The sequence below is a fragment of the Asterias rubens genome, chromosome 3 (genome assembly GCF_902459465.1).
Source record: "Asterias rubens chromosome 3, eAstRub1.3, whole genome shotgun sequence".
NCBI classification, from domain to species: domain Eukaryota; kingdom Metazoa; phylum Echinodermata; class Asteroidea; order Forcipulatida; family Asteriidae; genus Asterias; species Asterias rubens.
Genome location: NC_047064.1, coordinates 22,100,876 through 22,128,494, shown reverse-complemented (window position 1 = coordinate 22,128,494; position 27,619 = coordinate 22,100,876). Strand labels below are relative to the sequence as shown.

The window sequence follows — 27,619 nt, the reverse complement described above, 5'->3', positions numbered from 1 at the left end:
ACTTAAAATGTTTTTGATGAATAAGGAAATCGAGTCATATGATTATAAATAGGTTTCAATTGTGTAAAAAAACAATCATTTTGTATGCCCTTATCCAGAGCTTTTCTGCGAGATTTGCGAAAAGCCCCGTTACGTAATCACTCTCAAAACGTAGATAAAGCCGCTTTGTTGCAGCGTGGATGTATAACAAAGAAAACTCCCACAAATGACGTCAGCGGCATTGTCCTTTGACGCCCGCTCTCAACGGCAGAAGTGTTTTTAGTTTTTCAAATAACCTTGAGGTAGGGGCCAGATTTTTTAACCGATAATTACAAAAAGTTCAGAAGTGTACACATATCAAAATTACATTAAAATGGTGAACAAGTGCATTATAAACAAGTAAAAATACCATTTCCGTTGAAAACATTCCGCTCAGGTAGCTGTTTAAAAAGAGAAGATCATCATCTTAAGGTTTCGCTATCTTGCATGTTTAGTATTGTGACCTCATATTGTACGTAGAAATTAAGTCATACACGCATCTTAAACAGCTACTTCAGTAACATTTTTTTCCACAGGTTGTCAGTCAATCTTGTTTATAAGTTTGATAATTTTACACCTCTAAACATTTTCTTAATTATCACCAAAATTAGGCCCCAACCTTATGAATTTTGAGAAACAGAGTGCGTCAAAATAACAATACTTTGAAATAATTTGTGAAACAATGCTTTGTTATGCCTCTCTGTTGCAACAAAACAGAGCTCCCACAAATGACAAAACAGGTAATGACCTAACAAGGCTTTTCGCGAATCTTTCTGAAAAACACTGGAGGGGGTAGTCAAATTGATTGCTTTGTTTACAATTAAAATCTGTTTACTCTCATGTGGACCCAATTTCTTTATTGACTGAACACATTTGGAATGAATTTCAAAAAAGGTCACTTGTTGCCGTTTTCATTCAAGCTGTTCTTTAAGGCATGTGCACAAAATTGATTTTCACAGATTTACCCGAATAGCATAAAGATGCCCATAGTAGAAAACTTCCCCTTGACATATTTTTGCTGGAAATGCTTTTGTTGTTTTAACAATGAGTAAAACAATTGACTAATTGTGCATTTGCATTTGGTTTGTATCTTCATGTAGTGTCGGATCACAAACACTTTGACAACTACTGAAAATGGACGCCAATGTACTGACGTAAACCCCAATCCACCCTACCCAGCCCCCCCCCCCCCCAAAAAAAACCCCTGAGATTCCCAGATCATGATGAAGATGTAGGTGGGTTACACCATGCCTTATGCCTGGTTGATTCTTCCTGCAAATGTGAATGTGAAGTGTATTTTGCACAACATCTCTGTTTTCGCTGTGAATGTTTCACAGGAGTTGACAAAATTTCAACTGATGCTAATCATTTGTTGTGAATTTGTGACGTCAACATTCATATCGCAGGAAGTATTCGCGGGCTTTACTTGGTGACGATCAATCTCTACAGGCTAGCAGTTGAAGCTAGGTAGATATCAGAAGTACAATCACCTCCTGGATAACGAATCTCATGAGCGAGGGCCGGACCTTCTGGCTCATTACCAAAGTCAACCAAGAAATCTTTGTTGACAGTCAGGCCACCTACCTCAGTATTGACATCGATCTGTAGCATCACAGAGCCACTCCTGACAAAACAAAAATAAAACAAATAGTGAATGGCATGACGTTTTGACCCTAGCAAAGTCTTTCTTGAAGGTTAAATGACAATATAACAAACATAAACAGGAAACTAAGTGTAGTGGGAAAAAAAATGAATAGAGAGGGAGTCAGTTTGCAACAGCTAATTCTATCTTGCAAAAAATATTATCAAAAAATATTGATAATTCTTTCTTCTCAAACAAAAAACAACAACAGCATTCAAAGTATATTATTTGCTTTTTACCCATATACTAATGTGCGTAAAGAACTGTATACTTAGTACTTTCCTGAGTCCTGTGAACATTACACTTAACACTATTGTTGTGTCCTTCAGATGGGATGTAAAGCTGTACACCCTGTGTGTTGTGTAATGAACTTAAAACAACCCAGTGCACTTATCATAAAGACAAGGGGTTTGTCCTGGTATTCCTGGTCTGACTGACTGGCAGCATATTGTGCCACAGCACCTTGTAAACCATTACATTGTGCTATTATAAGTTATCACACAAGCGCCAGGAGTGGAATACGAACAAATATAGCGCTTCTTCATCCCATGAGTTGGATATGGGATACAGACGCGCTATATTTTTTTGTATTTCCATGCACCCGTGTGATAACGAATTCATTCTCACTTGCAAACCGCAAAGTTTAAAATTTCAGAGTGTTATTTCGCGACGAACAGCATGCACGCGCACAAAGTATAGAATGTTATTTTTGCACTGTCTGTATATGGAGCATGACATAATGACATTCACAATACGCACTGTGTAATAAAAACAGAGGAAGTAGGATATAAAACAGAGGACTATATTCCCCTAGTAGTTGGAACCTCTGATTGGTGGATTAACGCGTACTGGAAGATATAAAACAGAGGACTATATCCCCCTAGTAGTTGGAACCTCTGATTGGTGGATTAGCGCGTACTGGAAGATATAAAACAGAGGACTATATCCCCCTAGTAGTTGGAACCTCTGATAGGTGGATTAGCGCGTACTGGAAGATAAAGTCCTTTATCACGCTGTGTTACCAACTTGGTCATGTTCCCTGTTCACATAACAATAATGAATGCTAACATTCATTGCGCAAACATGGCACCAGACTATTTGTTCGTCCAGCCTCAGTTTGGTTACAATGAGTTGGAATGAAGTAAAATCAAGATGGCCACACTATGATAAAGGTCTATAAAGCAGTAGGTCTCATACTTCAAAACGTTGGTCCACACACCTTGCAGGAAAACATACCGAGTGCTTAAATATGCCCCTACGGGTGTGAAAAAGTGCTATAGACACTCAGACAGTATTATTTTTATTATTGTAAAAAATACTAATTGACCTGATGTTTTGACCCTAGCAGAGTCTTTTCTCCGAGACTAAATGACAACAAACATGAACAGGTGTGGATAACAACTTACTTGCACATATCTGGATAAAATTGCTTATCCCATGCACTGTAGAGAGAGTTGGTGACATAGAGCCGTTTGCCGTCCAAGCTAAGCTGGATCATCTGAGGACCACCATTGACTCTTTTACCTTTCATGAACAATGGATCAGGCTGTTTAGATAACTCTTTATCGTCAGTTACTTTCACTTGGCCATCTGTGCATACCGATCCTCCAAGGAAAATCTGCAGATTAAAAGTAATGGAAAAAAACATATAACTTTAGAAAAAGGGATTCTAATGCCTAAAATAGAAAAGATCAATGTCAGTGTTGAAACCAAGTAATTTGTTCTCAACGCCAGTCAAACCACAAGTCATTTGTTCTCAAGGCCAGTCAAACCACAAGTCATTTGTTCTCAACGCCAGTCAAACCACAAGTCATTTGTTCTCAACGCCAGTCAAACCACAAGTCATTTGTTCTCAACGCCAGTCAAACCACAAGTCATTTGTTCTCAACGCCAGTCAAACCACAAGTCATTTGTTCTCAAGGCCAGTCAAACCACAAGTCATTTGTTCTCAACGCCAGTCAAACCACAAGTCATTTGTTCTCAACGCCAGTCAAACCACAAGTCATTTGTTCTCAAGGCCAGTCAAACCACAAGTCATTTGTTCTCAAGGCCAGTCAAACCACAAGTCATTTGTTCTCAAGGCCAGTCAAACCACAAGTCATTTGTTCTCAAGGCCAGTCAAACCACAAGTCATTTGTTCTCAAGGCCAGTCAAACCACAAGTCATTTGTTCTCAAGGCCAGTCAACCCACAAGTCAATTGTTCTCAAGCCAGTCAAACCACAAGTCATTTGTTCTCAAGCCAGTCAAACCACAAGTCATTTGTTCTCAACGCCAGTCAAACCACAAGTCATTTGTTCTCAACGCCAGTCAAACCACAAGTCATTTGTTCTCAACGCCAGTCAAACCACAAGTCATTTGTTCTCAACGCCAGTCAAACCACAAGTCATTTGTTCTCAAGCCAGTCAAACCACAAGTCATTTGTTCTCAACGCCAGTCAAACCACAAGTCATTTGTTCTCAACGCCAGTCAAACCACAAGTCATTTGTTCTCAAGGCCAGTCAAACCACAAGTCATTTGTTCTCAAGGCCAGTCAAACCACAAGTCATTTGTTCTCAAGGCCAGTCAAACCACAAGTCATTTGTTCTCAACGCCAGTCAAACCACAAGTCAATTGTTCTCAAGCCAGTCAAACCACAAGTCATTTGTTCTCAAGGCCAGTCAAACCACAAGTCATTTGTTCTCAAGGCCAGTCAAACCACAAGTCATTTGTTCTCAAGGCCAGTCAAACCACAAGTCATTTGTTCTCAATGCCAGTCAAACCACAAGTCATTTGTTCTCAATGCCAGTCAAACCACAAGTCATTTGTTCTCAATGCCAGTCAAACCACAAGTCAATTGTTCTCAAGCCAGTCAAACCACAAGTCATTTGTTCTCAAGGCCAGTCAAACCACAAGTCATTTGTTCTCAAGGCCAGTCAAACCACAAGTCATTTGTTCTCAAGGCCAGTCAAACCACAAGTCATTTGTTCTCAAGGCCAGTCAAACCACAAGTCATTTGTTCTCAAGGCCAGTCAAACCACAAGTCATTTGTTCTCAACGCCAGTCAAACCACAAGTCATTTGTTCTCAACGCCAGTCAAACCACAAGTCATTTGTTGCTCAAGTCACAAGTCCAAATTTCACAAGTCTCAAGTTGTTAGTTCCAAAAACCAAAGCTATACTCTGGGTACGTTTTGTAGGACACAAAACACAATGTCCGTAGGATTTACATTTAACTTGCACAGTTTGAAAATAATGATGGTAGAAGGCTTCCCTTAAATATTACTTGCTGAGGTGCTGTAGTTTTTGAGAAATGAGTAAAACAAGTCACAAAAAACAAAATTGTCTCTAAAAGCGTTCATTATTTTAGCACTAAATTGTATTTCCGTAACATTGTTTCACTCGTTTCTCAAAAACCTACAACACCTCAGCTCGTAATATTTCAAGGTAAGCTTTCTACAATAATTATCTTCAAATGGTGTAAGTTAAACATAAATCTGTGGACATTGTGTTTTGTGTACAAAAAGTACCCAAATCCTTTAAGTCATGAGGGAAGGAAAGTATATTTTAGCAAAGGAGGGTTTATATTTATGAAGTCCTGCGAATCATCAACTACCTACCTGACCAACGAGTTTTGGATGAGCAGTATCTGTGATGTCATACTGTCTGATGTCCCCATGAATCCAGTTACTGAAATACACAAAGCGATCATCCATCGAAATCAGAATGTCCGTGATCAGACCTAAAGCAGAAAAAAAACAGTTTAATACAATAATGTTAAAGGTATACTACTTCATTGTCTTTTGGCGAGTCGTGGCAGAGAAGTTCAGTGATCGAATTAAGTTTAGAGCCCAATTTCACAGAGCTGCTTAAGCACAAAAAGTAGCTAAGCACAATGAAATGTTGCTTACCAGAATATGGTTACCAGCCAAACTACCATGTCACATGTACAATTTGTGACTGGTATCCTGCTCATTTCTGCTCAGCAGATAATTGTTAAGTGATATTTTCTGCTTTTAAAAGTAGTTCTATGAAATTGGGCCCTGGTGGCCGAGTCATCACAGTGTCAAGCAGTTCGGCTATGTCAAAGGGAGTTCCACTTCGCACTACCTCATAGAATATGCTTGACTTTATTCAGAAAGGACTTGATAGACCAGGTCACTATGCCAACCTGTGTACTGTCGATTTCACTAAAGCGTTTGACCGTGTCAACCAGGTCACTATGCCAACCTGTGTACTGTCGATTTCACTAAAGCGTTTGACTGTGTCAACCAGGTCACTATGCCAACCTGTGTACTGTCGATTTCACTAAAGCATTTGACCGTGTCAACCATTATGTTAGAAAACTGATTGATCTTGGAGTCAGGAGATCCATCATTCCTGTCGTCTGCAGTTTCCTTGCTGAGCAGACCCAGAACACCAAACTCAATGGCCACCTTTCCTCCAGTCAGGGAATCTCATGTGGTGTGCCTCAGGGCACAAAATTGGGTCCGATCTTGTTCCTGGTTTTGATAAACGACGCATCAGCAGGGTGCTGCAGACGTTGGAAGTATGTTGATGACTTGACTCTCGGTGAAGTCGTTCAGCATGGTGAACAGTCTAACATGCAAAATCACCTCGATGAACTATCAGATTGGTGTAAGAACAACGACATTAAGCCAAATTCCTCAAAGTGCCATACCATATGTCAATTAGCTTCTTAAAGCGGGACATTCCATTGTCTTTAAATACCCTAGATGCAGTAGAGCTTCACTGTGTTACATCCAAGAAATTACTCGGTGTTACTGTTCAGAACAACTTGAGATGGGACATTCACATTAAAGATATAGTCTCTAAGGCTTCTCGTAGACTGTATACATTATGCATTCTCAAAAAATCCAATGTGCCTATTTCAGATATGATAATTATATATACTTGTTACATCAGGCCTATCTTGGAGTATGCTTGCCAGGTCTGGCACAGTTCAATTACAGTCCAACAAGCGAATTCCATTGAGAGTATTCAGAAACGTGCGATTCGTATCACTCTTGGACACCAGTACAGCTCGTACACTTCAACACTAGCTACACTTGGTATCCAATCCCTTAAAGCCAGGCGTGAAGACCTAAGTGTACAAGTTTGGTGCGAAGTTACTTCACTCAGCTAGATTCAGGGACTTCCTACCACCATATCGAGAGAGTATCTCTAGGAGACAATTAAGGTCTAGTACCCTGTCTGGTCTCCTCATGCCCAAGTGCCGAACAGATAGATACAAAATGTCCACCATCCCCTACATCATTCGTAGTTTGCCATAAATTTGTAGTTTGCCATAGATTCATTGCATAAATTCGTAGTTTGCCATAGATTCATTGGTTCCAGATGAGTACCATACATTTGCTGTGCATTTATGTTTTTTTTTGTATTTAATCTTTCAGGCATGCAACTGCCTGTTGAAAAAAAAAGAGGAAAATTTTCAAAGGCACAACGCAAGTGCGGAGCGAGGCAGCCGAAACGCCATGGGACATGATACATGTACCCACAATAGTACCCTAGAAAATGTTGAGGTTTAATATTTCTTAGGTGCATTTTTAGCATGTACTAGGCTTATTTTACATGAATGTAGTTGTACACTGTTAATGCCAGGCATATATTAGGCTAAAAAAATAAATCCGGAAAAAAAAAGAAAAAAAAAATGAAACAAAAACGCGGAATTCCGCGGAAACGCGGAAGAGTTGCATGCCTGATCTTTTCAGTGCCTTTCTCATTTAGCTTTGGAACTTTTTGTAATTGCTTTTGTGGTTTTATTGTGGTTTGTAATCTTGTAGTTTTTCAAATTATATTTGTAAAGTTGTGTTCTATATGTACCAGTTTTACTTGTAATACGTTCTGCCTGACCACCAGTGTTGATTCAAGCTTTTAAATGTGCTTTTGGGTTGTTCTTGCAATTAATTTTAAAATAATTACATATTTATATATCGTCAGCGTTTTCACGAAGTAGCACTCACTGCTATACCAGCAAAAAATAGCAATCACAGAAAACGGCCTCTGAAGTTGAACACTTTTTAGAAACCTGCCTCCCTTCAAAACTTCAAAGTATTTCCATTTAAATTGTTCAATGTAGATACTTGATGACTAGAACTTAACAATTAACCTTATTTTGACTCATTTGCATAATTAATTATGGACACAGACACGAGAGAAGCTCCGTGCTACTTCGTGAAACCAAAAAAGTGCGAAATACGTCTTTTTGCGTTTTCACGAAGTAGCACCCGCCTATACTACAACACAGCATTTTGTGTTACTTTTTGAAACTAGGTCAGCGCGCGCGCTCACACAACTGCTGTGCTACTTCGTTAAAACGTTTTTACCACACTTTGACTCGGAGTGCGTACATGCATTACAACGGTAAACAGGGGTTCGGGTGCTACTTTGTGAAAACAAAAAATGCCACGTTTGTGCAAAAAGTGAAAACACTAATTAGCTTAATTAACAAAGTAAAGCTGTCTGAGCTTTGAAACTTTATGAAATTGTAGGTCTTCATGAATTATCAACAGAAATGTAACAAAAAAAAAAATGGGAAAAAAAAATCCTTAAGCACGTACGGTGCTACTTCGTGAGAACGCTGACGATATATATATTTTTATATTTTTTAATGTACTTCTTCTTTTTTTTTTCTTTTTCTTTATGTACTTTTTCGACCTGCTTGGCCGCCAGTGCAGTTAATAAATAAACCATAATAATAATAATAAAGCAGGATGCTTTACCATTTATGTAGTTGCTTCTCTTTACCCAGGGGTAAATGGGTACCTGTGAGGTCAGAGATGGTTCTTGTGATTGATTTAGCTTGTGGTGCCCTACATATTTGGCAGCACATGATTCATGGTTGAAAGAGTTAAATAAAATGGCCCAGTGACCAGCTGTTATAATCAGGGGTGAAAGTCACTGCTCTGAGCATCGGCCTTTCTGCTTTTAGCTGACTGGGTCTTTCTAGGTCAAGTCCTTTCTGCTCTGAGCTGACTGGGTCTTTCTAGGTCAAGTCCTTTCTGCTCTGAGCTGACTGGGTCTTTCTAGGTCAAGTCCTTTTTGCTCTGAGCTGACTGGGTCTTTCTAGGTCAAGTCCTTTCTGCTCTGAGCTGACTGGGTCTTTCTAAGTCTTATAAATCAATTCTCCTCCAAGCCAATGTTTCTACCAGCAATTCATATTTAACCCATCTCAGAAGTTCTGCTGTTTTTGCAAGAGACTATAAATGTTGGTAACTTACCTGGCATATCAGGTAAGGCCCAACCTTCCACCTTCTTAGCTGGAATATCAATCACCTTCTCAGCAGCCCAGTCACCTTTCTAAGAATAATTAAAACATACAAAAAAAGCGTTCAATGTAGTTTGGAAAAACACCCTATTTAGATTCATAAATGTTATTGGATACATAGAGTGACTTTGTATCGAAAGACACAACTTTGTTTTATGCACAACTCTGATTGCACTAATTGCTGTCATGCCCAAACTGGGAGTTTCTGGAGGGAATTTGACTTGTTTGAAAAGTGGTTTTCAAATAAAAATGTTGGCAACGCCACGAACTGACAAAGATGGGTAGTTTGACACAATGTTGAATAATGTCAACAGCTCTCTACTGCTCTTTACCAAGTAAGTTTTTATGCTCACTAACTTGTGGAGTAAATTACCAAAAGTACACTCTGCCTTTAATGTATATAAGAACCCATAGTTCCCCCCCCCCTCTTAATTGGACTCAATGTTGTACTAATCCAACTGGCTTACTTTAGTCTTGAAGAATCGGAAGACATTGGAGCTGAGTGCACATCCAACGAAGCCCTCGGTGGCAAGAGGGTTGTGAAGAAAGCGAATCTCCAGAGGAATAGCTCCTTCATCTCCTAGATCGATGTCTTGAATCAAGGTGTGCTTCTCCCAGTCCCAGACATGAAGAGTATGACCGTAAAGACCTGAAATTTGTTAATAAGACATTTTACATTAATTTGTGTAATATTTCGCTGACTGAGTGCTTTAACATCATCGATTGCAATTTTCATACTCCGGTCTTGGGTCTGAAGCTTTTTGTTAAGTAGCCAACCGGACTAATAAACTCTGGGTTTAACGGGAAGTTTTAGTAGCCCTGATTTTAAACATGTATTGTCATAAATGTATCATTCTGACTGATGCATTAATGGTAGCATCCTCAGTCAGTATGATAGGCAAATAAAACTCAAAAATAAAACTCAAAAATATATTTAAAAATTTAAAAAGTGTATTATTCACATCTAAATCAAAGACATATTATGAACATTTTAAGCAAGTAGGTTGCACAGTTTTTAATAGCCCAAAAGGCAAGTTGAGAAGTGGTGTTTACTAGCCCTGCCGTCGATTTCACAAAGTGTTGGGACTCGTCTTATCCCGGGTTAGGACAAGTAACTCGTCCTAACTTAGGATTAATATTAAGGTCTGCATGCTACAGTGCAGGGTTGGGACTCGTCCTAAGTCATAAGATTAATCCTAAGTTAAGAAGAGTTTTGTGAAATTCACAGCTGCTAACACATAGCCATGCAAAGTTAACATCTAAAATATTAAGATTTTGTTTAATTACCGTTTGCATAATCTGCAGGATCAAAACCATTCAGGAAGGCCTTAGGTGCTCCCCATTCAGTGCTGATCATGACGTTATGAAACGGCTGATACCAGAAATCATATCCAAATGGTGTGGTGTTCCCTTCTTTCTCCCAGTTCCCAGTAACGGAGAAGTCCTTCCCGTCTAGGATTATAAATCCACCTACAAAGTCATCAAAACAAAGAGGCTGTTGGCTGTTGAAAAAAAAAAAAACTAACAGCGCTAAGTGTGAAAGCTTGCGAGCACAAAAGCTTCAAAGTGTGAAACCTGCATAAATACACTTTTATCTTTGTTTTTCAAGCCCTACCCTGCAATCTGGGTGTTCCTATTGTTTTATCTTCATTTTCTTATGAAATTGATCTTAGTTATTAAATATTTATTTATTTATTTTTATAAAAAAATTCTTAATAAAAAACTGGATAAATCACATCCATGAAAGAGAGTAGTTGCGTCATGTGCAAGTGGAAACAAGGAACAATATCATGATCATGATGGTTTTGGAATAACACTGTATCTCGCATAAAGTAAAGTAAATTTTATTGTAGTCCATAAAAAGTTCAAGCACTTTTGGGTCACTTGGGTGTTCACCTTACGTAACTTTGCAAAACCTTGCCTTGAATGTGACATACCAACTGTCTCGATAGTCTTAGGAATTCAATGTGGCAACTTAAGATCAAGAACATCATTCTACCAGACAATCTTCAAATCTAACACACCAATGGCTTATTCAAAAGCTAACCTTTGCCCTCCCCGGGTTGTTTAGCATCACCCATTGAGCTAATCATGATTTGTCCGTCTGCCAGACAGTGAGTGGTGTGTGGGACAGCCAGTCCTGACTTGGCGACCTCTTCCGGTTCAACAACCTAATTGTTAGAAATTTAAAACATTCACAAATTAATAACTTTTCTCCCTCTTCCCATTTGGTCTTGTCATTTGTGTTTTCTACTTTTTGAAGTCAAACCAGCCTCATCCCTCCACCTCCCCCTGACCCCTTTGGCCCTTATACACTGTATCTCTTATCCCTGTGGAATACAGCACCCCCACCCCCCCCCCAGTTACACCAGCGAATGTTCACAGCGTCCCTGCCTAGGTCCCCAAGTCCACATGGTTCCGGTTGTGATTTCAATAACGCATGTACTCCAGGGTTTAAATGTTTATCCCTACTCCAGAGTAAGAGTGGCTTTTCCCCCATGGTATGTCCATTTTCACACATCCGATGTTTTTTGGTGTAAATTCCCTGTGCACAGTGGACCACTGTTCAAGAATAACCTAAAGACATGAGAGGAAAACAAACATACAAGAAGGTACAGACAACTGAGTCATATTTTGGTCCTGAACCAGAAGAATGAGAGCTAGAAATAAAGGCATAAAAAAAAAAACGTAGGGTCATAGATTGGTTTTGTCAATGCAATGCTGATATCAAGGTAAAATTATCAAGAAAAATACAGTACTTTAGTTCGTAGAAAATTGGAGATGGCAAAACAAATTGGGGGAGGAGCAAAAAAAAGTAGCCGTCAGTAAAGGACCAAGTGAGAAGGGCCCAATTTCATGGCTTTGCTGACTGCCGAATTCTGCGCTTATGATCACGATTCCCTGCTTACTGCGAACGTCGAATTTCTGCGCTAGCCTTATAAATGTAGAATGCCTAGTAACATTGAGTACGCACGCGCAGAAGCCAAAACCCGTGAAATACACTTGCCGTAAGCACAGAATTCCCCGCTTCCGTAAGCGCCGATTCTGTGCTTATAACAAACAGAGCCATGAAATTGGGCCCAGGTGGAAGTGACATCTACAACATCCAATTTACCTTGAACATGCGGGGTTTACGTGGCTCGGTTCCAGTGTCAATCACATAAATACGAGAGGAGTACAGTGATGGAAGAATGAGACGGTTGCGACACATCGACTCATCACCATAGCAACTACTGCAGGTGTTCCAGCCGCTGTGATGAAGTTCATCGTTGACATGAGGCATCGGCAAACGATGGATCACCTATGAGGAGAGAATTTAAACAAAAGTATAAAATTATAACAGACAATTCATGGTTTACCCTTCAATTTTCTAGTCACCAGGTAGTTTATCATTTCACTGGCCTGTAAGCTTTTTCACAAGTACCTGTTATATCATACAAAATATAGATGCTTCTCAACAATGAACTTGCTAGCCAGACAGCCCTGGAGTGAAGTTTGACTGGTTAGTCATGAATTCATCTCTATTTTTGAACATATATTGGCACCCACTGAGCACACAAACTGTCCACCGTCGGCAGCCGCACCCTTGTCTAGATGCTGAATAGGCTTTGACAAGTTAGTAGCTGGATAGATGTAGCTGTAGATGTGCAATCCTACCTGACAAAATGTGGTCGACTTGGGATCGACATCAACGGTTGATAGGTAGTCTGGTTTCTTGACTTCTGTGTTGCGATAGATACATGGCAAGTAGACAAGCTCCTCCCTTGGTCCCTTCATGGCCTCCTGGGGGCTTCGGTAGCCTGGTCCCTTCCCTTTGCATACTGGAATCAAATGAAAGAAGGTCAATTTAAGAATAATAAAAAAAACTGAGAATTTATCTTTATAAATATTGGGTTTTCTAGGACATTATTATTTGACGAGGCAAGGCAATTTTCAAGTGGTGGGGAATGCTGTCAGAAATCCGTGAAATCAGTCTATGGGATGGATACAACGAAACTAGAAGAACTCTTCGAGCTTTTTCAATTCAAAAGAGAAGATTGGATCTAAAGCAGAGGCAGTCAAAAGTAACACCAACCATCCATTAAACAAATTATTCATCAAACTAAAGAAGTGGTAGGAGATGGCAGTCACTTCGATGCAAAACAAACAGGGGTCGATTTCACAAAGGGTTGTCCTAACTTGTCCTAACTTAAGACTAGTCCTAGGAGATATACACATTGCATGGATGGTCCTAAGTTAGGACAAGTAACTGGTGATAACTCGAGATAAGACTAGTCCTAACTCTTTGTGAAATCCACCCCTGGTACCTTAACTCCTTCATACCATACTGCGGCATACTTTGTCCGTCTCCTCAATGAATGATCAGCCTCGGGCGTTTAACTACTTTGTTTACTTTCTGCTTAGATGTTGTTCAGTGGGTTTATTGTGTAGTTTTCTGATTAATTAATATTATTTATTTCCAGTCTTTATTTATGATTGTGTGTTTTTAATTTTTCTTGTATTGCATGTATGCAAAATGAATATCCTCCATGGTAGGACCAATAAAAGTGAATTGAATCGAACAAAAATGTGTCATCATGGGGGGCAACCACTGTCATTCTGGTCCTAAGTTAGGACAAGTATAACTGGTCCTAACTCGAGATAAGACTAGTCCTAACTCTTTGTGAAATCCACCCCTGGTACCTTAACTCCTTCATACCATACTGCGGCATACTCTGTCCATCTCCTCAATGAATGATCAGCCTTAGGCGTTTAACTACTTTGTTTGTTAACTACTAAATTTCATGTATTTTTATATACTTGACGAAAAAACCATTCAATTCAATTCATCCTAGCTGCACGTCAATGTGTATTATAACCGACTGCGCGTCTATGTAAGTAATTTTAACCCACATTTGTAATAAATCATAAGCCAGTCTTTGGTTTCCCCAGATTCAGCTTTTTAGTTGCTGTTCTCTGTTTCCATCATCAGAGTTTTCAAAGATCGTGCTTTAAAACATTAGTCAAGCGATCAATGTCTTGCAGCGCGTCTTCAAGGGTGTGGCACTGTCTTCTTATGCAGTTTTCATGCACAATAACCGTACGTGACGTGAGTCAACAAAAATAAGAAACAACTATTATAACTAGGCCTGTAATCTTATGGACATTATTTAAACTTCCATTTAACTTTACTTTTTGTATGATTGCAATGTCAAATCTCAGAAATCATCGGGTTTTTTTTTTAAGTGTCCTCTTGATCTTTTTTAAATGATATTAATAATAGAAAATGATTTATAACGCGCCAATTCCAGACAAAGCTGTTCAAAGGCGCATGCATGGCAAAGTACATCTTTTAATAACATTACAAAAAAATTACACATTTTTTGGGGCGATTCCATGAAAAGGTGGAATTTTCTTAGAAAAATGAAATTTCTCCCAGTATGATGGGGGCGGCGTAATTTTTTATATTTTTTAAAATATTTTTTTGCCAAAGTGCACACTGCATGCCCGTGGACATCCAATTTCCCTCTTTTGTTTTCTGTTTTGCAACAGCTCCCATTGGTTTTATACAAGTTTTCCAACTGTGGACCTTTCCCGAACCGTGGATGGACCCTATTTTAAATTGTCCTCTTTTGTTATAGGTCTCCGGCTTAAATAATTACCAACTCACCCGACGCACTGCTATTATGTTATTGTTTGTTTAGCGATGTCCTACCAGTCATGCTCTGATTCTGATATGCATATTCAAAAGGTTAACGTTTTATCGCCACAATACTCAGCGATGCACAAATAACATAATTCATAAGAAAATCTGTGTACAGAAGCTGTCAGACAGCACACAATAGAACTGGTTTATGATTATAGTGACGATAACAAAGTCCAACCATCGGGGCTAGGTTACCGTCATGGTGGCCTGTACACAATACTCCTATTTTCGAGTGGCGCCTCGGTCAATACAGTCTCCATGCGCTGATGGTGATCAAAGGGATAACAAGTTGTTTTCGCCAAAACCAACCACTTTATTCACCAAACCATGAATCTCTGCCAAAAAATGAGTTATGTACAAGAATATCCATACATATTTTTCTAAGGTTGCAAAGCGTTCACAGAATGACAAGTACAAAAACAACAACAATGAAATAAAATATAAAACTAAGCTTTGGCGTCTCGGTACCTAATCTGGAATTTTAATTCCTCTTCCCACAGTTATGCAAACAAATCTAATGGATAACAATGGTATATTTCGACATGTTTTTTAGCAAGAGTTGAGGGGCCCATTTTCTGTGCAGGAATGGATCGCGATCTTTACCCTTGTAACCATGCATTTAAAGGAACATGTGGCCTTGGATTGGACGAGTTGGTCTATAAAAAGCGTTTGTAACCGTGTTTTATAAAATGCATAAGTATGGTTGGAAAGATGTTTTAAAAGTAGAATACATTGATCCACACAAACGAGAATTGATAATTATGTTTTCTCAAAAAGTAAAGCATTTCATTGAATAATATTTCAAGTGAAGTCTTTCACCATTACCTTTTGTAAACCCTGTAAGTTATTTGTAAATCTGTGAACTTTTTTTTTCTGTTCCGAAAGTGTCAAAAAATGTTGCACAAGTCCAGAGATTCTGTAGCTGGGATTGGTTATTAGAGTTCCAGAGTTTGGGAGCAGATACCGATAATGTACGTTCGGATGTTGTGGTTGTTTTTAGGGACACTAGAAGTTTGTAAGCCTTAATTTAATAAAAAATGGATAACTTTCCGCCACCACTTTATCACTCATTTTTACAAAAATGGATATCTCATTGAGGTAAATTAGATACTATATTATTTCATATCAAATGAAAAAGTGGTGGCGCCATACGGAAACTTTTCCTAAAAAATAATGTCAAATGTGAAACCCCACATTAATTACAGTTACCGAGTAAGTTTACTTGCTATTCAAAAAACACACATTAAGTGTTCTTACATCACAGACAATGGTTAAGTGATGGTGACTGGGATTAAGTTAATTCGTCGTTCTTTGCTTCCAGTTAAGCATACATCGATGTGTATAATCCCTTGATCAAACTTGTAGATTTATCCCCTATTATTTTGTTATATAACACACAGACTTGGTGGCCTTGAAACAAGCAATCTTATTATAACAAAAAAATATAATAAAACAATAGTTTTAAATTAAATAAGAATGTGCTGTGACTTTTCTTGTTCTGGCATGAGTTCTCAACAGAACACACCAGCAGGCTTTTTTGAAGGGACATTACAGAATTGGTTTTGCTAATAAAACATTTGCTGGCAAATAGTGAAAAATCGATTACTAACTATTTTATTAATTTTTGGTATGAAATCTATGCAAAAAATGAGCAAAACGCTCACTGAGCAATAAATAAACTCCAAGCGCGAAATTAAATTACTTATAATATAAGTAACTTATATTTGTTCTCAACATGCGACATTTCAGACAACAATAGAATTTCAAGGAATAATATTCTACTATCATCATAATCATCATCATTAGACCGAGTAAGTTTTATGTAAATCTGTGATCTTCACGATTTGTTTCTTACTAACACTAACAGCATGGAGGTAGAATTATCTACCTCTATGCTAACAGCATGGAAGGTCTATTTCTACCTCCATGCTAAACAGTAACAGTGAGTAAAAGTAACATTCCTTTATTTATAATATTACATTCACAGCAATAATTGTCATTGTTAGATCAAGTTTTTGGCCATGTCACGAATTCCTATTGGACTCACTGTGAATGAAGATGCAGGGCCTATGTAATTTACCTTTAGCCTAGTTTAAGCTTCAGTCGACAAGTTTTTGAGAGAAAAAATTGTGAAAAACACCGAGCGAGTGTTTTTAGTCTTCAATGTCACACGATCCGATGCTGTTGTGTTCTGTGTGTACAGTACATTCGCAATGCATACACGGAACCAGGCGCTGAGCATGGTGCTCAACGCCGCCACCAACTCTTCCAAAGTTCTTGATTTAAGTGTAAAAAATAACCAATAAAAGTGTAAACTTACGTCCAGCCATTTTTACGGTGCTTAAAACGTCCGGGCAAACTGGTGAACAACGGAACACAGCACCTACTCCTCACAGCTATCGGCGAGATCAAGCAACACCGACGATAATAATGACGGTGCACTCTTCAGAGCTCTCGTTCGTCGGCCTTTATCCGAATTAGCCTTTTGTCAAGTCGCTCGTAGTTTCCTGTGTGGATTACACATACAGTGCGACCGTTGCTTTACCTGTGATAAGCCCCTTTCACGGGAGAGCAATAGCAAGGTTCCCTTGCTAAATTGTAGCATGGTTGTAAAAATTTTATAAATTTTACCTCGTGTGAAAGAACAACAATTTTTAAAGTGTCCAGGGTCCCTTGAAAAATCTTGTCCAACATTGATACATTTTGTCGGAGGTCCGGACCTACGACAAAATCTTACACTAGCGGAAGTGTTGACCAAGGACAATATGCGCTATCGTGTGAAATGAATAAGAGAATCAATGTGTGGTGAAGAGGTTTTCAACTATTCATAAATACCTTTTCGGTCAAAAACATCATCACTTTTTGGTCAAAAGGTAAAATAAATCCAAAACTTATAATAAAATTGTTCATTGATTTCTTTCAACACAGCACCCCTCCAGCTATGAAATGGTAACGCCCTCTGCCGCCCTCGGGTAAACAACTCCTTGTAAGGGAATGCTGTGCGCGTCGCGCGTATCGCGTGATCTGGCACAACTGTTTCAGCCGTTGCTCTCGACCAATAGGAATGTAGAAACTGTCTTAAAAGAACAGGTGCAAGGTCGCGTGTCACGCCCATGAATTAACACTTTTTACCGGTCATAAACAAAGGTTTATACACACCCACGTGACGCGCTCTCCACCAATAGGAATAGCGAAACTGTCTGAGGTATCTATGAATCCTTGTTTATTGACCGACGTCTGTCCTGGGTGAAGTTGCCCATACAGCGCATGCGATTGTGGGTGCTAATTACCACTTGAGATGATCAGGATTACCAATACTATCATGGCACACAAGGGTTGTTATTTTGTCTGCAGTGTGAAAGCTCACAAAATCAGTCGCACACAGAGATAACACATAAACGATCCATGCTCGTAAATTTTGTAGCAAGGGACCCTGGCTATATTTTTGTCGTGTGAAAGGGGCTCTAGGGGAACAAAATCCACGATATCATGTAATGAACGAAAGGAAATCAGAGAAACAGAGCGCCCGCTAGCGTTCGTTCATTACAAGCGTGTACAGTTTTTGCCGTGCATAATCTGAACGTTGGTTGTGTGTGACCACGCAACACCAATGGTCTAGGAACCTAGACTACAGTTTAAACCGATGAAGGACTAGACTGATCTGGTTTGATTTGATTGAACGCCCTCGTGGTACATAGTATAGTAGTATGCGCATGCCATCGCAAGAGCTCTTTCCATAGGTAACGAGGGAGATTGGGGGGGGGGGGGGGGAGGAGTATTTCCTTTTTCGGCGTCTCCAGCGATACTTATGTAATTTCGGGTAAGCGGACATGGGGTTGCTTTTGTGACAGGTACCTGTTGTCTGGTTAAGTGGTATGGCACGATAGCAATATGCCTGTTATCAGGGAGATGTATGTTTGCCCATAAGGCTTCGTATGAGGTGACTCACACAAAATGCAGCATGCATTGTTGCTGTGGACACCATAATTCATTCACTTTTTTGCATGCCTCTCTATTGCCTTAAGCTTGCTCAAGGCAGTCGAATTGTCCGACAAAAAATACGCCGCTCTGGACAAAACCTACCCGTATACGCTGTGCGTAACACGTCGCACGACTCGACGACCCGTACACATCCGCATGCGTCGGCCGCTGTGCCTCAGGAAAAGAGGACGCCCCGGGGATCGCCTCGCCTCGGGAGTCGTAGTTTTAATTATATACCTCATGTATAGAATCCTCTAATATGATTGGTTAAACATGGAGTCATGGAAATAGCTAATAAGTTTGCTTGTTAAATAAAACAAAATTGAAGAGGATGCCTGATTTGACTTATAATACAATCAGAGTTGGACAATAGACTGAGGTGTTGGACCCCAGACTACAAGTTTCACACTGACCCAGATTCTTGACCCAGATATTAGTCAGACCCTACGGGACCCGGATGTTTTTATAGTGTGGTGCTACAACCATACGGAGTCTGATCTGGAGCTGGAGCTACGTTTCGGTACAAAGTCTGGTACCAAGAGTCGGTGAAAGTGAAACCATATAGTTTAATTATTATGAGTGTTTAATTCAATCAGAGCGATACATCATTTCCTTTACAATAACCCTTTATTCGTAAAAGTCTGAAAATTCCACAAGACATCTCTATAAGTAATGCCAATTATAAGGGCTCATAATGTATTATTTTGTTTCTAAAACATGAACAGCTCAAGAATTGACATCGTTTCCAACGACCTCCATATACTCTGCATACGCTTGGCGCCAGTCTGGTATCTCCTGCGACTTCCATCCGTAGAATTCTTCCCGCCATTGCCACTCTTCTTCGTCTGTTTCGTCTTCAAATAAATAAATCAAGGCTTGCATTAAGCTATGGCGTTATAGAGTAATACCCTTCTACCTGAAAGCCATGAGCCATCTTCGACAACTTTTCTTTATCTCAAGTGTATGGGTTCAAGATTCTGAATTATTAAGATTTTTATTAACTAACTTATTTTCTAAAAGTTGTGACTTTTTAAATAATACAATGTTTTAGTTATGAGATGGTGTGTTTTCCAATTTGGATGTATTATTATTATTATTTTAATTTTTTTTTTGAGGGGGGGGGGTGCTTTTGACCATGCAGTTTTAATTTTCCCAACAATGTTATTAGTATTAATGTAATAGCCAAAAAACATTCAACATGGGATTTTAAATCTCCAACAGCCATTGGGTGTAGTCTTACCTATAAAGTAGTTGAGTTTCGGTAGATATTCGTTCCAGAATTGACACTGAGCACTCCTCAATGCCCTACTGTCCTTCATAGAGGGTGCAATATCCTTATACGCCAGCTCAGGAATCGAAAACTTTGCCCAGTTTGTCTCGTCTTCTTCGTTCTCAGACTGGCTGGCAAACTCAAGGTTCGGATTTCTACCAAAAAAGAAGTAAAACAGACGAAGGATCAGTTGTATATTATTATTTCCCTGCCGTTCAACTTCTGTGGACAATATTGTTTGAATCCAATCTTGTACCATTGCAACAGGATATTCAGTCCTAATACATTTTTGATATGATTTTTGTAAGATTTTTGACAAAACAATAATTATAACAAGCAGGGGACGTTAAGGGAAAGGCAGAAGTAAAACAAAAAATGTCATAAAAAAATGTGCTCTCCCAGAACTTGCACACTTAAAAAGTACAATTTTATAGGCCGACACGAAATCTAGAATAGTGACAAGAAGCAAGAGAGATGGCACGTGATGTGGGCCTATTTGAATCAATTTTGCATGCTTAGCACAGATTATGTCTGTTCTTTGTGGAAACGGTTTTAACAGCCAGAATTTTGTTTTGGGTTAATCATAATAATCCCCAAGCCATCCTTTTGCTTAGACCGTAAGTCAGCTCAGCTACTTTTAGGTATTAGGTTTCTTTAAATTAGATTTTCTTTTAGAATTCTTTGGAACGAGTGTATGGAGGCTCGGCACTGGCAAGTAGTTACTAAAAACCTTTTGACTCATGTTATTATAAAAAGTGATTCGTCAAAAATGATTCCTATTTAAAAAGAGGGGCGACCCGTCAGCAGAAAACCTTTAGTAATGTACGGGGCTCGCCCAATTTCATAAAGCCTGTAAGCACAACAAATCGATAAACACAGACAAGTTCGTATTGCTTAGCAGTAACTGTACCAGCCCAAATTCTGATAAGTTTACATTGTAAATTGGTGCCGCCCCAAAAATAAATTTTGCTTAGCAGATAAATTTGCCGAGCCGTATTTCCTGCTTAACAGCTTTATGAAAGTGAGCCAGGTTTGATGAAATTACCTCATGATTTCTTACCCAGTTTTGGCAAAATTAGTCCAATATCTCATTAAATCCAGCGTCATATTCATCTCTACTGCCGTTATGTTGACTGGGTTTTCCACGAACAACCCATGCCCAAATACAAACGTGATCTCGTCAGAGTGAGCGACGACATCAACCCATGGAATATTCTCACCGAAGTTACGAACTGACGGCACGTACGTCATATGATACAGGTAGGTGTTCATACCAGCATTGGTATAGGCTCGTGCACCAGCCTCTATCGGGCACACAAATGCCTCATCTGTGGTGATCCGGACAAAACTCCAGAAGAAATTAGTATCAGGATCCTCCACATCTGCCCAGTTGTAATATTCTTGCTTGATGGAGTCCAGGATCATATCATTAGTAAATCTGTAGACATACGTGCTCAGTTTGGATTCAAACTCTTCACGGGTAACCATTGGGTGAGTCGTGTTGATTTGACTGAGAAAAGCTCTGGCAGCTAAGATGGTCCCCTCGTCCCTCATCGCTCCCGTCATGATATCGCACTGTTTGAACTTGCCGTTGGTAAAGAGGTTGAGGGGATTGTCTGTAATGAGTTCACCGTCAACTGTCGGAACGAATGGAATGACATTCCTCGTTTTCAGAAGGACCTGGGGAAAAAGAATAAGATTATTATTAAATAAGTCTTATTGCAGGTAAGTCTTATTTGCAATATTTATCACTTCAATGTGTTGCATATCTTCGTGGGTTGTGACTGTGTTGTTAGGGAGACTACCACAGAGCTCGAGTCCGGTGCTCTTATTCGCTCAGCCACGTCACGCACTATGTATGAGTGGTTATCTTTAAATACCACGAGACTGTATTGAAATGAAAAACAACACCGACAATCAAAACATCAAACTTCAGCATCCGAATTTCTCACCGCAGTTGTCGCCGCATTGAGTCTTTCGGTGTCAACAACCCGTAGACACTCAGCAAGCTCTGCACTGGTCTCAATCTCCCCACACCCGGCATTCCTACCGACTTCGAAGGCATCCTGCCTAGCCTTTGCCTTGTCCAACTCCAAAGACCACGGACACAAAGCTTGTCCACTCTGCGTAAAAATCAACAACAAAACGTAAGCTTATTAATTTTGGTTTATGTGTGTTTAACACTGTACACTCAGCACTTTCCCGAGCTCTGTGAAAATAACAAATCACAGGCATCTCGGTGGGATTCGAACCCACGACCTTTGCAATGCTAGAGCAATGTCTTACTAACAAGACCACCGGGATTGCCCGGAGAGACATCGGATAAAGATGCACAGAAATTGTATTATGGGATTGGTTTTTATACCGGTATAAACAACCTGTGAACTGACTTCCCATCTGAAAAAAAATGAAATGATCCAGCCTAGGATATCAAGAACGTTCAACTATCTCTGGGATTTGCAGCTGGGAAAAATAATGGAATACTTAACTTGTGATTCCAGTACGAGGAGAGCAGGACGTAAGGAAAAGTATACTAAAAAACGTTATTATTGAAATATAATAGGGGGCATACTTGTAGATTTAAAGAAACTGATTTTGATTAAAGAGCTAATGAGCTCGATGTGGGGTGTGTTCCATACCTGTACGATTGCTCTGTCGAAGAACTCCCAGGCTGGTTCCGCCAGTGTCAGAAGACTGACCGACCCAGCACCAGCACTCTGTCCGAAAATGGTTATCCTGTCAGAGTCACCTCCAAAAGCTACAACCAGAATAAAAACAAATAACAGTGTCAACACTGCATATGCATTAGTTAACATTCAACAATAATTCTGGGACCTCATTAAAAGTAATTAAATTTATATTTAGTACCCACTGCTTATATGAAATAATTCAAGCTGGTCGCCACAGGGCGTGTAATGCCAACTTTGAGAGGGTGCTTCAAGGCACTGGACACCTTTGGTAATTATCAGTAAAAGACCAGTGTTCTCACTTGGTGTATCCAAACATTATGCATAACATAACAAACCTGTGACAATTTTGACTCATTACAAGTGTTCATCGAAGTTGCAATAGAATTAGTAAACAAGGGTGCGTGCTATGTGAAGCAGAAACACTGGAATGCATCGTACTCTTCCACGATAAGTGTTCTGGGTTATTTTACCAATCCTAAGTACACGGGAGCTATAAGGTCTCAATCGAAGGACCAAGGCATATGGTAAAGTATCTTGCACAAGGACGCAAATGCCACGACTGGGACTCGAACCCACACTCTGCTCAGTACTTCTTATTAGGGACAAGAGAAACGGCGTTTGAACATAGACATGACTACCTCTGACCTACCAGTTATATGTGCCTTCACCCATTTCAGTGCTTCGCGCTGGTCCCATAGCCCATAGTTCCCTGGTAACTCTGGATCACCTGCAAGCGTTAAGGATAAAGACAACTGTTCAAAACCAGTGAGTTCATTGGATACAATGATTTAATTGAATAAACGTGCAGTGACGTAAGCTTTCTACGTGTTTGATTGGTCCGAAGTGACGTTTCGCAGCTGCACTTTTGGTCGTCCGCATATGAATCTAGATAAAAGGTGATTATGGACGGGGATTGACCGAAGCTTGAGGCCTCTCTCTGGCGTTAATCAGAATCGTCGAAGTGTGACGTCAGATGTTCAGGCTTTAAAGCGGGGTACCATCCCCAGAACTAATTACCAATTATACTAGTCCAAACCACGCCTACAACGCCCTCTATGATCACAAAGAAAGTATAAAAAGGCAGTTCGGCATTGGACATGGTCACCAGTCTGTGAGAAGCTCATTACCGAACTAAAATAAAGTCTAAACGTAATATTCTTGAATTTAAAAAAATCCTCACAAACTTAAGTTGTTTTGAGTGTGGTGGTTGTTTTTACCTGTGGTGAGAAAGCCGAAGCTGCCTAGTCTGTAGTTACAAGTCACAACAACGACGTCTTGATACGCCACGAGCTGTGTGCCGTGGTAACCTTTGTAATCGCCTGCCCCTGACACATATCCACCACCGTGGATGAAGACCATAACGGCTGCTTTGGAAGGCTACAAAAATCACACAAAAAACAAGTTAGAACTTGGAAAATCTAAGCGTGAACATTCGTTACTATATATTTATTGGTGTTTTTGTTACGGATGTGTTGGAATGCAAGTCAAGTTCAATTATTTTGTGTTCTTCATTCCCCCACCATTCCCCCGCTCCTTCTCCAAAATGTTGACTCTCATAACTTGACCATGGAGGATATTAACCAATCAGTTATTGTCAGGTATCCTTATAAGTTTTATCACAGGCATTGGATGATACTCGCATTTCACAAGAATAGGACAAACAAATAAATAATTTAGTTTTTATTATAATATAAGAATCTATATAAATGGTGATGGCGTGGGGATTTTGTACCCGTTGTGCGTGCCCCCAAAGAGGAAATTGAATAGGAGGGTGCTGTCAGATGACAGTACCACACATAGAGTGTTATAACAATTAACTTTTCCTGACATCGAGGGTTTGGGTTTTTTGAATCGATGTTCAGCCTTCATTCTTGCCTCATTTATTTACTGAGGATCTATTTCCTTCAATATCTATGCAAATGACCTGATATCATAGGATCTATCTACCATTATGTAACAGTCAAAGCAGAGAGGTAGTTGGGTATCAATTAGGTAGGTTTTGAAATCAGAAACAAAATGTTATCAACTTTATAATCTGTAGCCTCGGAGGAAATAATAATCGCTGTCTAAAACCTTTCAGATTGATTCCTAGCTCACTGGTTGTTAAGTTTAAAATCGGAAATAGTCCAGAGAAAAAGTTTCGTTTAAAATATTTGTTAAAGTAAAGAAAGGGGATGCTTCACTCCCAACAAAAACAGAGTTGCTTGTTTATATCGCAGCGATCAAAACAAGTATAGATGGTGCACACGATCTCAGCAAAAATGGAAATTGGATGATTTGTGATGAGTGAAACATAACAAAACATAATAATTATTTAAGTAATCTATTATTATCTTGGATTCGAAAAACAAACCCTAAAACCTTGAATGAATGCTCTCCCCTAAAAACAAACAAAAACCAACACCAACAAAAAGTTTGCACCACCCCTTAAGTTTGTGTTATCAATTTGACATCCCCCTTTTTAACATGTCATGTGAACCTACACTCTAAATGATAGCAATCTTTGATTATAAATCAAACCTAAGCCTTCAAGCAATCATTGTATGGTTCATTATGGTTCTATTTGGTAAATCATTGATAATGCAGGATGCTTATAGGTTTATGTCCTTAACATCTTTAGGTAACACAACTTCAAACATTGTAGACTTGACTCAAGTCCCAATCCCGTGGGAGTCCTTTTATTTTCAGTCCCATCGCTTAACCTGTGCCGCGCCATTCTCGGAACCACATAGCTACATTTTGACGGCAGATATGCTTAGGAACCTCTCGCACGAGAACGGGTCTTGAATCAAGTCTACAAACACTGCAACAAGGGAGGAAACAAAAGAATTATTATTGTGTACATTATTCAACAAATCACTTTTTGAGAACTGTTCGCAATCACGTTTGGTTGGATCGACATGACGTCACATATCCCACATTCCTCTTTGAATGGCTAACGTTCGCCCATCTTAGATGACTTTAACATTTAGTTATCAAATTTATTGACATCAAGAGTACGACAGGCAATGTGTCTGCGATGAGAGTCAGTCATGAGAAAGATTTTTGACTAATGGGCCATTCGAGATTTGTTTTATTGTTTTAAAAACATTGGTAGAATATTAATCAAAAAGTTTCAAAATTCTATTTTCAAAATGTTATTATTTTACCAACATTTTCTCTTGGGACAAATGCGTTATACTAAATGGATACAATGAAAAGCATTTGAAACAAATCTCGATCGGGGCAATCAAAATCTGCGCGTCGAAGTAAAATAAATTAATGTGCAACTCTTGTCCACATTCCAACACACCTCTCCAATTGCGCGTCGAAGTAAAATAAATTAATGTGCAACTCTTGTCCACATTCCAACACACCTCTCCAATTGCGTCCTTTTACCCAAAACAAATTAATCAATAAAAACATAGGGGATTATAAGGTCTAAAAGTAATTTTTGAAAATGGCAAAGGCAGTTTTAATGCCTTTGACATTTTTTGTATTTGTGCAAAATGTGCACATCCAATGTCCACGGTTCTAGCACAAAAACTGAGTTATTCTGTTTTATCAAAACTTGATCTGTTGTTTTCTATCATTACTGATGCCCTTTTTCAAAATAATTATGGTAAACAGTACACGTCATTTACCTTTGGGTTTGGCGCCCACACATTAAGGTACAGGCAATCTTCACTGGTTCCCTCTGTAAGCGCTTGCGGGCACCTCTCCTTGAAGGTTGTCGCATTGAACTCCCCCGACCATTCCTTGGCTCGCGGCTTCGAGAACCGGACGGGTTTCTCGGCAAACGGGATCCCACGGAATGCATCGATGTAGACGTCTTTGGCCGGGTAGCCCTCCCGGAGATAGTGGACCGTTTCCCCGAGTAGAGTACCGAGACCGCCCAGGCTAACACGGGGCTGGCACTCCACTCCCAAAACACCAAACACGAGCAAAGAAAGTTGAACCAACGCGGCCATTTTTCACTAATTCTCAAAGTCAGTTAGTGTCCTTAGATCTGTAGTTATAGTCCGCCAGTGGATTTATATTGCTATAGGATTTGTGTATTATTGTTTATAGCCATAAATCAAGTCGCTGTTTGGCTAATTAATTTGTAAACAAGTGTTGGGTTGTAAAACAACTCACCAGAACCCCAGGTAACCTTCAATCATTGTTTAGATAGAGTTCTACTTTTCAAGGTAACCAGGCTACAGCTTACACAAATAAACTAAGTATCTATCATTATATATGCCATGTAATTACAGGGACGTGTGTGGCCAATTTGCCACAGTGAGAACCATGAACAACTTTACCACGTCGTGTTCCCTGTTTTCAACAGCAATAGTGTTTGCACATTATGCGTCCTATCAAAAGGGTTCAGGCTAAATCATTAAGTTATGCTCTGAAAAATTATTGTCTTTGTATTTTAACGCTCATTATATTAGTCAGTTTCTGATCTTCTTTTTGTAAAATTAAACACGAGTAGAATTCAACTACATCCACACGCCCTCAATGTAATAGATCCCTGGCGGGGGAATAGTAAACGCATTTTTGGCGGACTACGGACGATTTTAATTATAATAATGAACCATTTTTGTAGAGCGCATATCACAATCACAGAGAAGTCCCTATGCGCTTTGAGAAGAAAACAAAAGAGAAGTAAAAGTTAATAGAGATGTGAAGTAAATACAAAAGCAAAATTTAGTTGATACAGAAAGAAGCACTGAAGGCTATTGAAAAAATAAATGTGTTTTTAACTTTGTCTTAAATAAATTCACTGTTTGAGCTTGTTTTATGGTGTCCGGAAGACTATTCCATAATTCTGCTGCTGCTGCCGCAAAAGCTCTGGCCCCATAAAATTTAGTAAAAGTCGAGGGACAAACTAAGAGAGACCTGGATTTAGAGCGGAGATTGCGAACTGGATGATATTTTTGGATGAGTTCCTGGAGATAAGTTGGGCCTAAACCTTGCAAACATAAGAAAGTTAATGAAAGTATCTTATGATGAATACGGTGTTTTATCGGAAGCCAATGTAAATCATGCAAAATAGGAGAAATGTGTTCACGCTTTTGAGTACGTGTCACCAATCTAGCAGCAG

The 27,619-nt window shown here is 39.4% G+C and overlaps 2 protein-coding genes across 2 annotated transcripts; both read right to left on the bottom strand.

Moving 5' to 3' along the window:
• Window positions 1-1,212: 1,212 nt before the first annotated feature.
• LOC117288410 (methanethiol oxidase-like) lies at window positions 1,213-17,047 on the bottom strand. The gene is made up of 10 exons (XM_033769260.1): window positions 16,931-17,047; window positions 12,582-12,745; window positions 12,040-12,225; window positions 10,972-11,095; window positions 10,212-10,394; window positions 9,392-9,573; window positions 8,878-8,956; window positions 5,257-5,378; window positions 3,067-3,278; window positions 1,213-1,642 (listed from the first exon to the last, which is right to left on the bottom strand). Exons 1-10 carry the CDS (start codon window positions 16,938-16,940, stop codon window positions 1,462-1,464), a joined length of 1,443 nt encoding a protein of 480 aa, XP_033625151.1. The 5' UTR covers window positions 16,941-17,047; the 3' UTR covers window positions 1,213-1,461.
• A 2,270-nt stretch (window positions 17,048-19,317) lies between these two features.
• Window positions 19,318-26,501, bottom strand: LOC117288496 (cholinesterase 1-like). Its single transcript, XM_033769376.1, has 8 exons — window positions 26,175-26,501; window positions 23,769-23,928; window positions 23,201-23,278; window positions 22,501-22,619; window positions 21,814-21,984; window positions 20,922-21,541; window positions 19,832-20,016; window positions 19,318-19,445 (listed from the first exon to the last, which is right to left on the bottom strand). Exons 1-8 carry the CDS (start codon window positions 26,499-26,501, stop codon window positions 19,318-19,320), a joined length of 1,788 nt encoding a protein of 595 aa, XP_033625267.1.
• Between the last annotated feature and the right edge of the window lie 1,118 nt (window positions 26,502-27,619).

Bases quoted from the DNA above. Each gene is read 5' to 3' on its own strand.
- LOC117288410 (XM_033769260.1), bottom strand. The intron at 8,957-9,391 runs GTAAGCCAGTTG...AATTATTCTTAG, and splicing joins TCCGATTCTTCAAGACTAAA to AAAGGTGACTGGGCTGCTGA. The intron at 1,643-3,066 runs GTAAGTTGTTAT...TTGTTTTGTCAG, and splicing joins TTTTATCCAGATATGTGCAA to GAGTGGCTCTGTGATGCTAC.
- LOC117288496 (XM_033769376.1), bottom strand. From the start codon at position 26,501: ATGGCCGCGTTGGTTCAACTTTCTTTGCTCGTGTTTGGTGTTTTGGGA. The intron at 20,017-20,921 runs GTAAGAAATCAT...CTTTTTTGGTAG, and splicing joins ACTAATTTTGCCAAAACTGG to AAATCCGAACCTTGAGTTTG. The intron at 19,446-19,831 runs GTAAGACTACAC...ATTTATTTGAAG, and splicing joins GAAACTCAACTACTTTATAG to ACGAAACAGACGAAGAAGAG.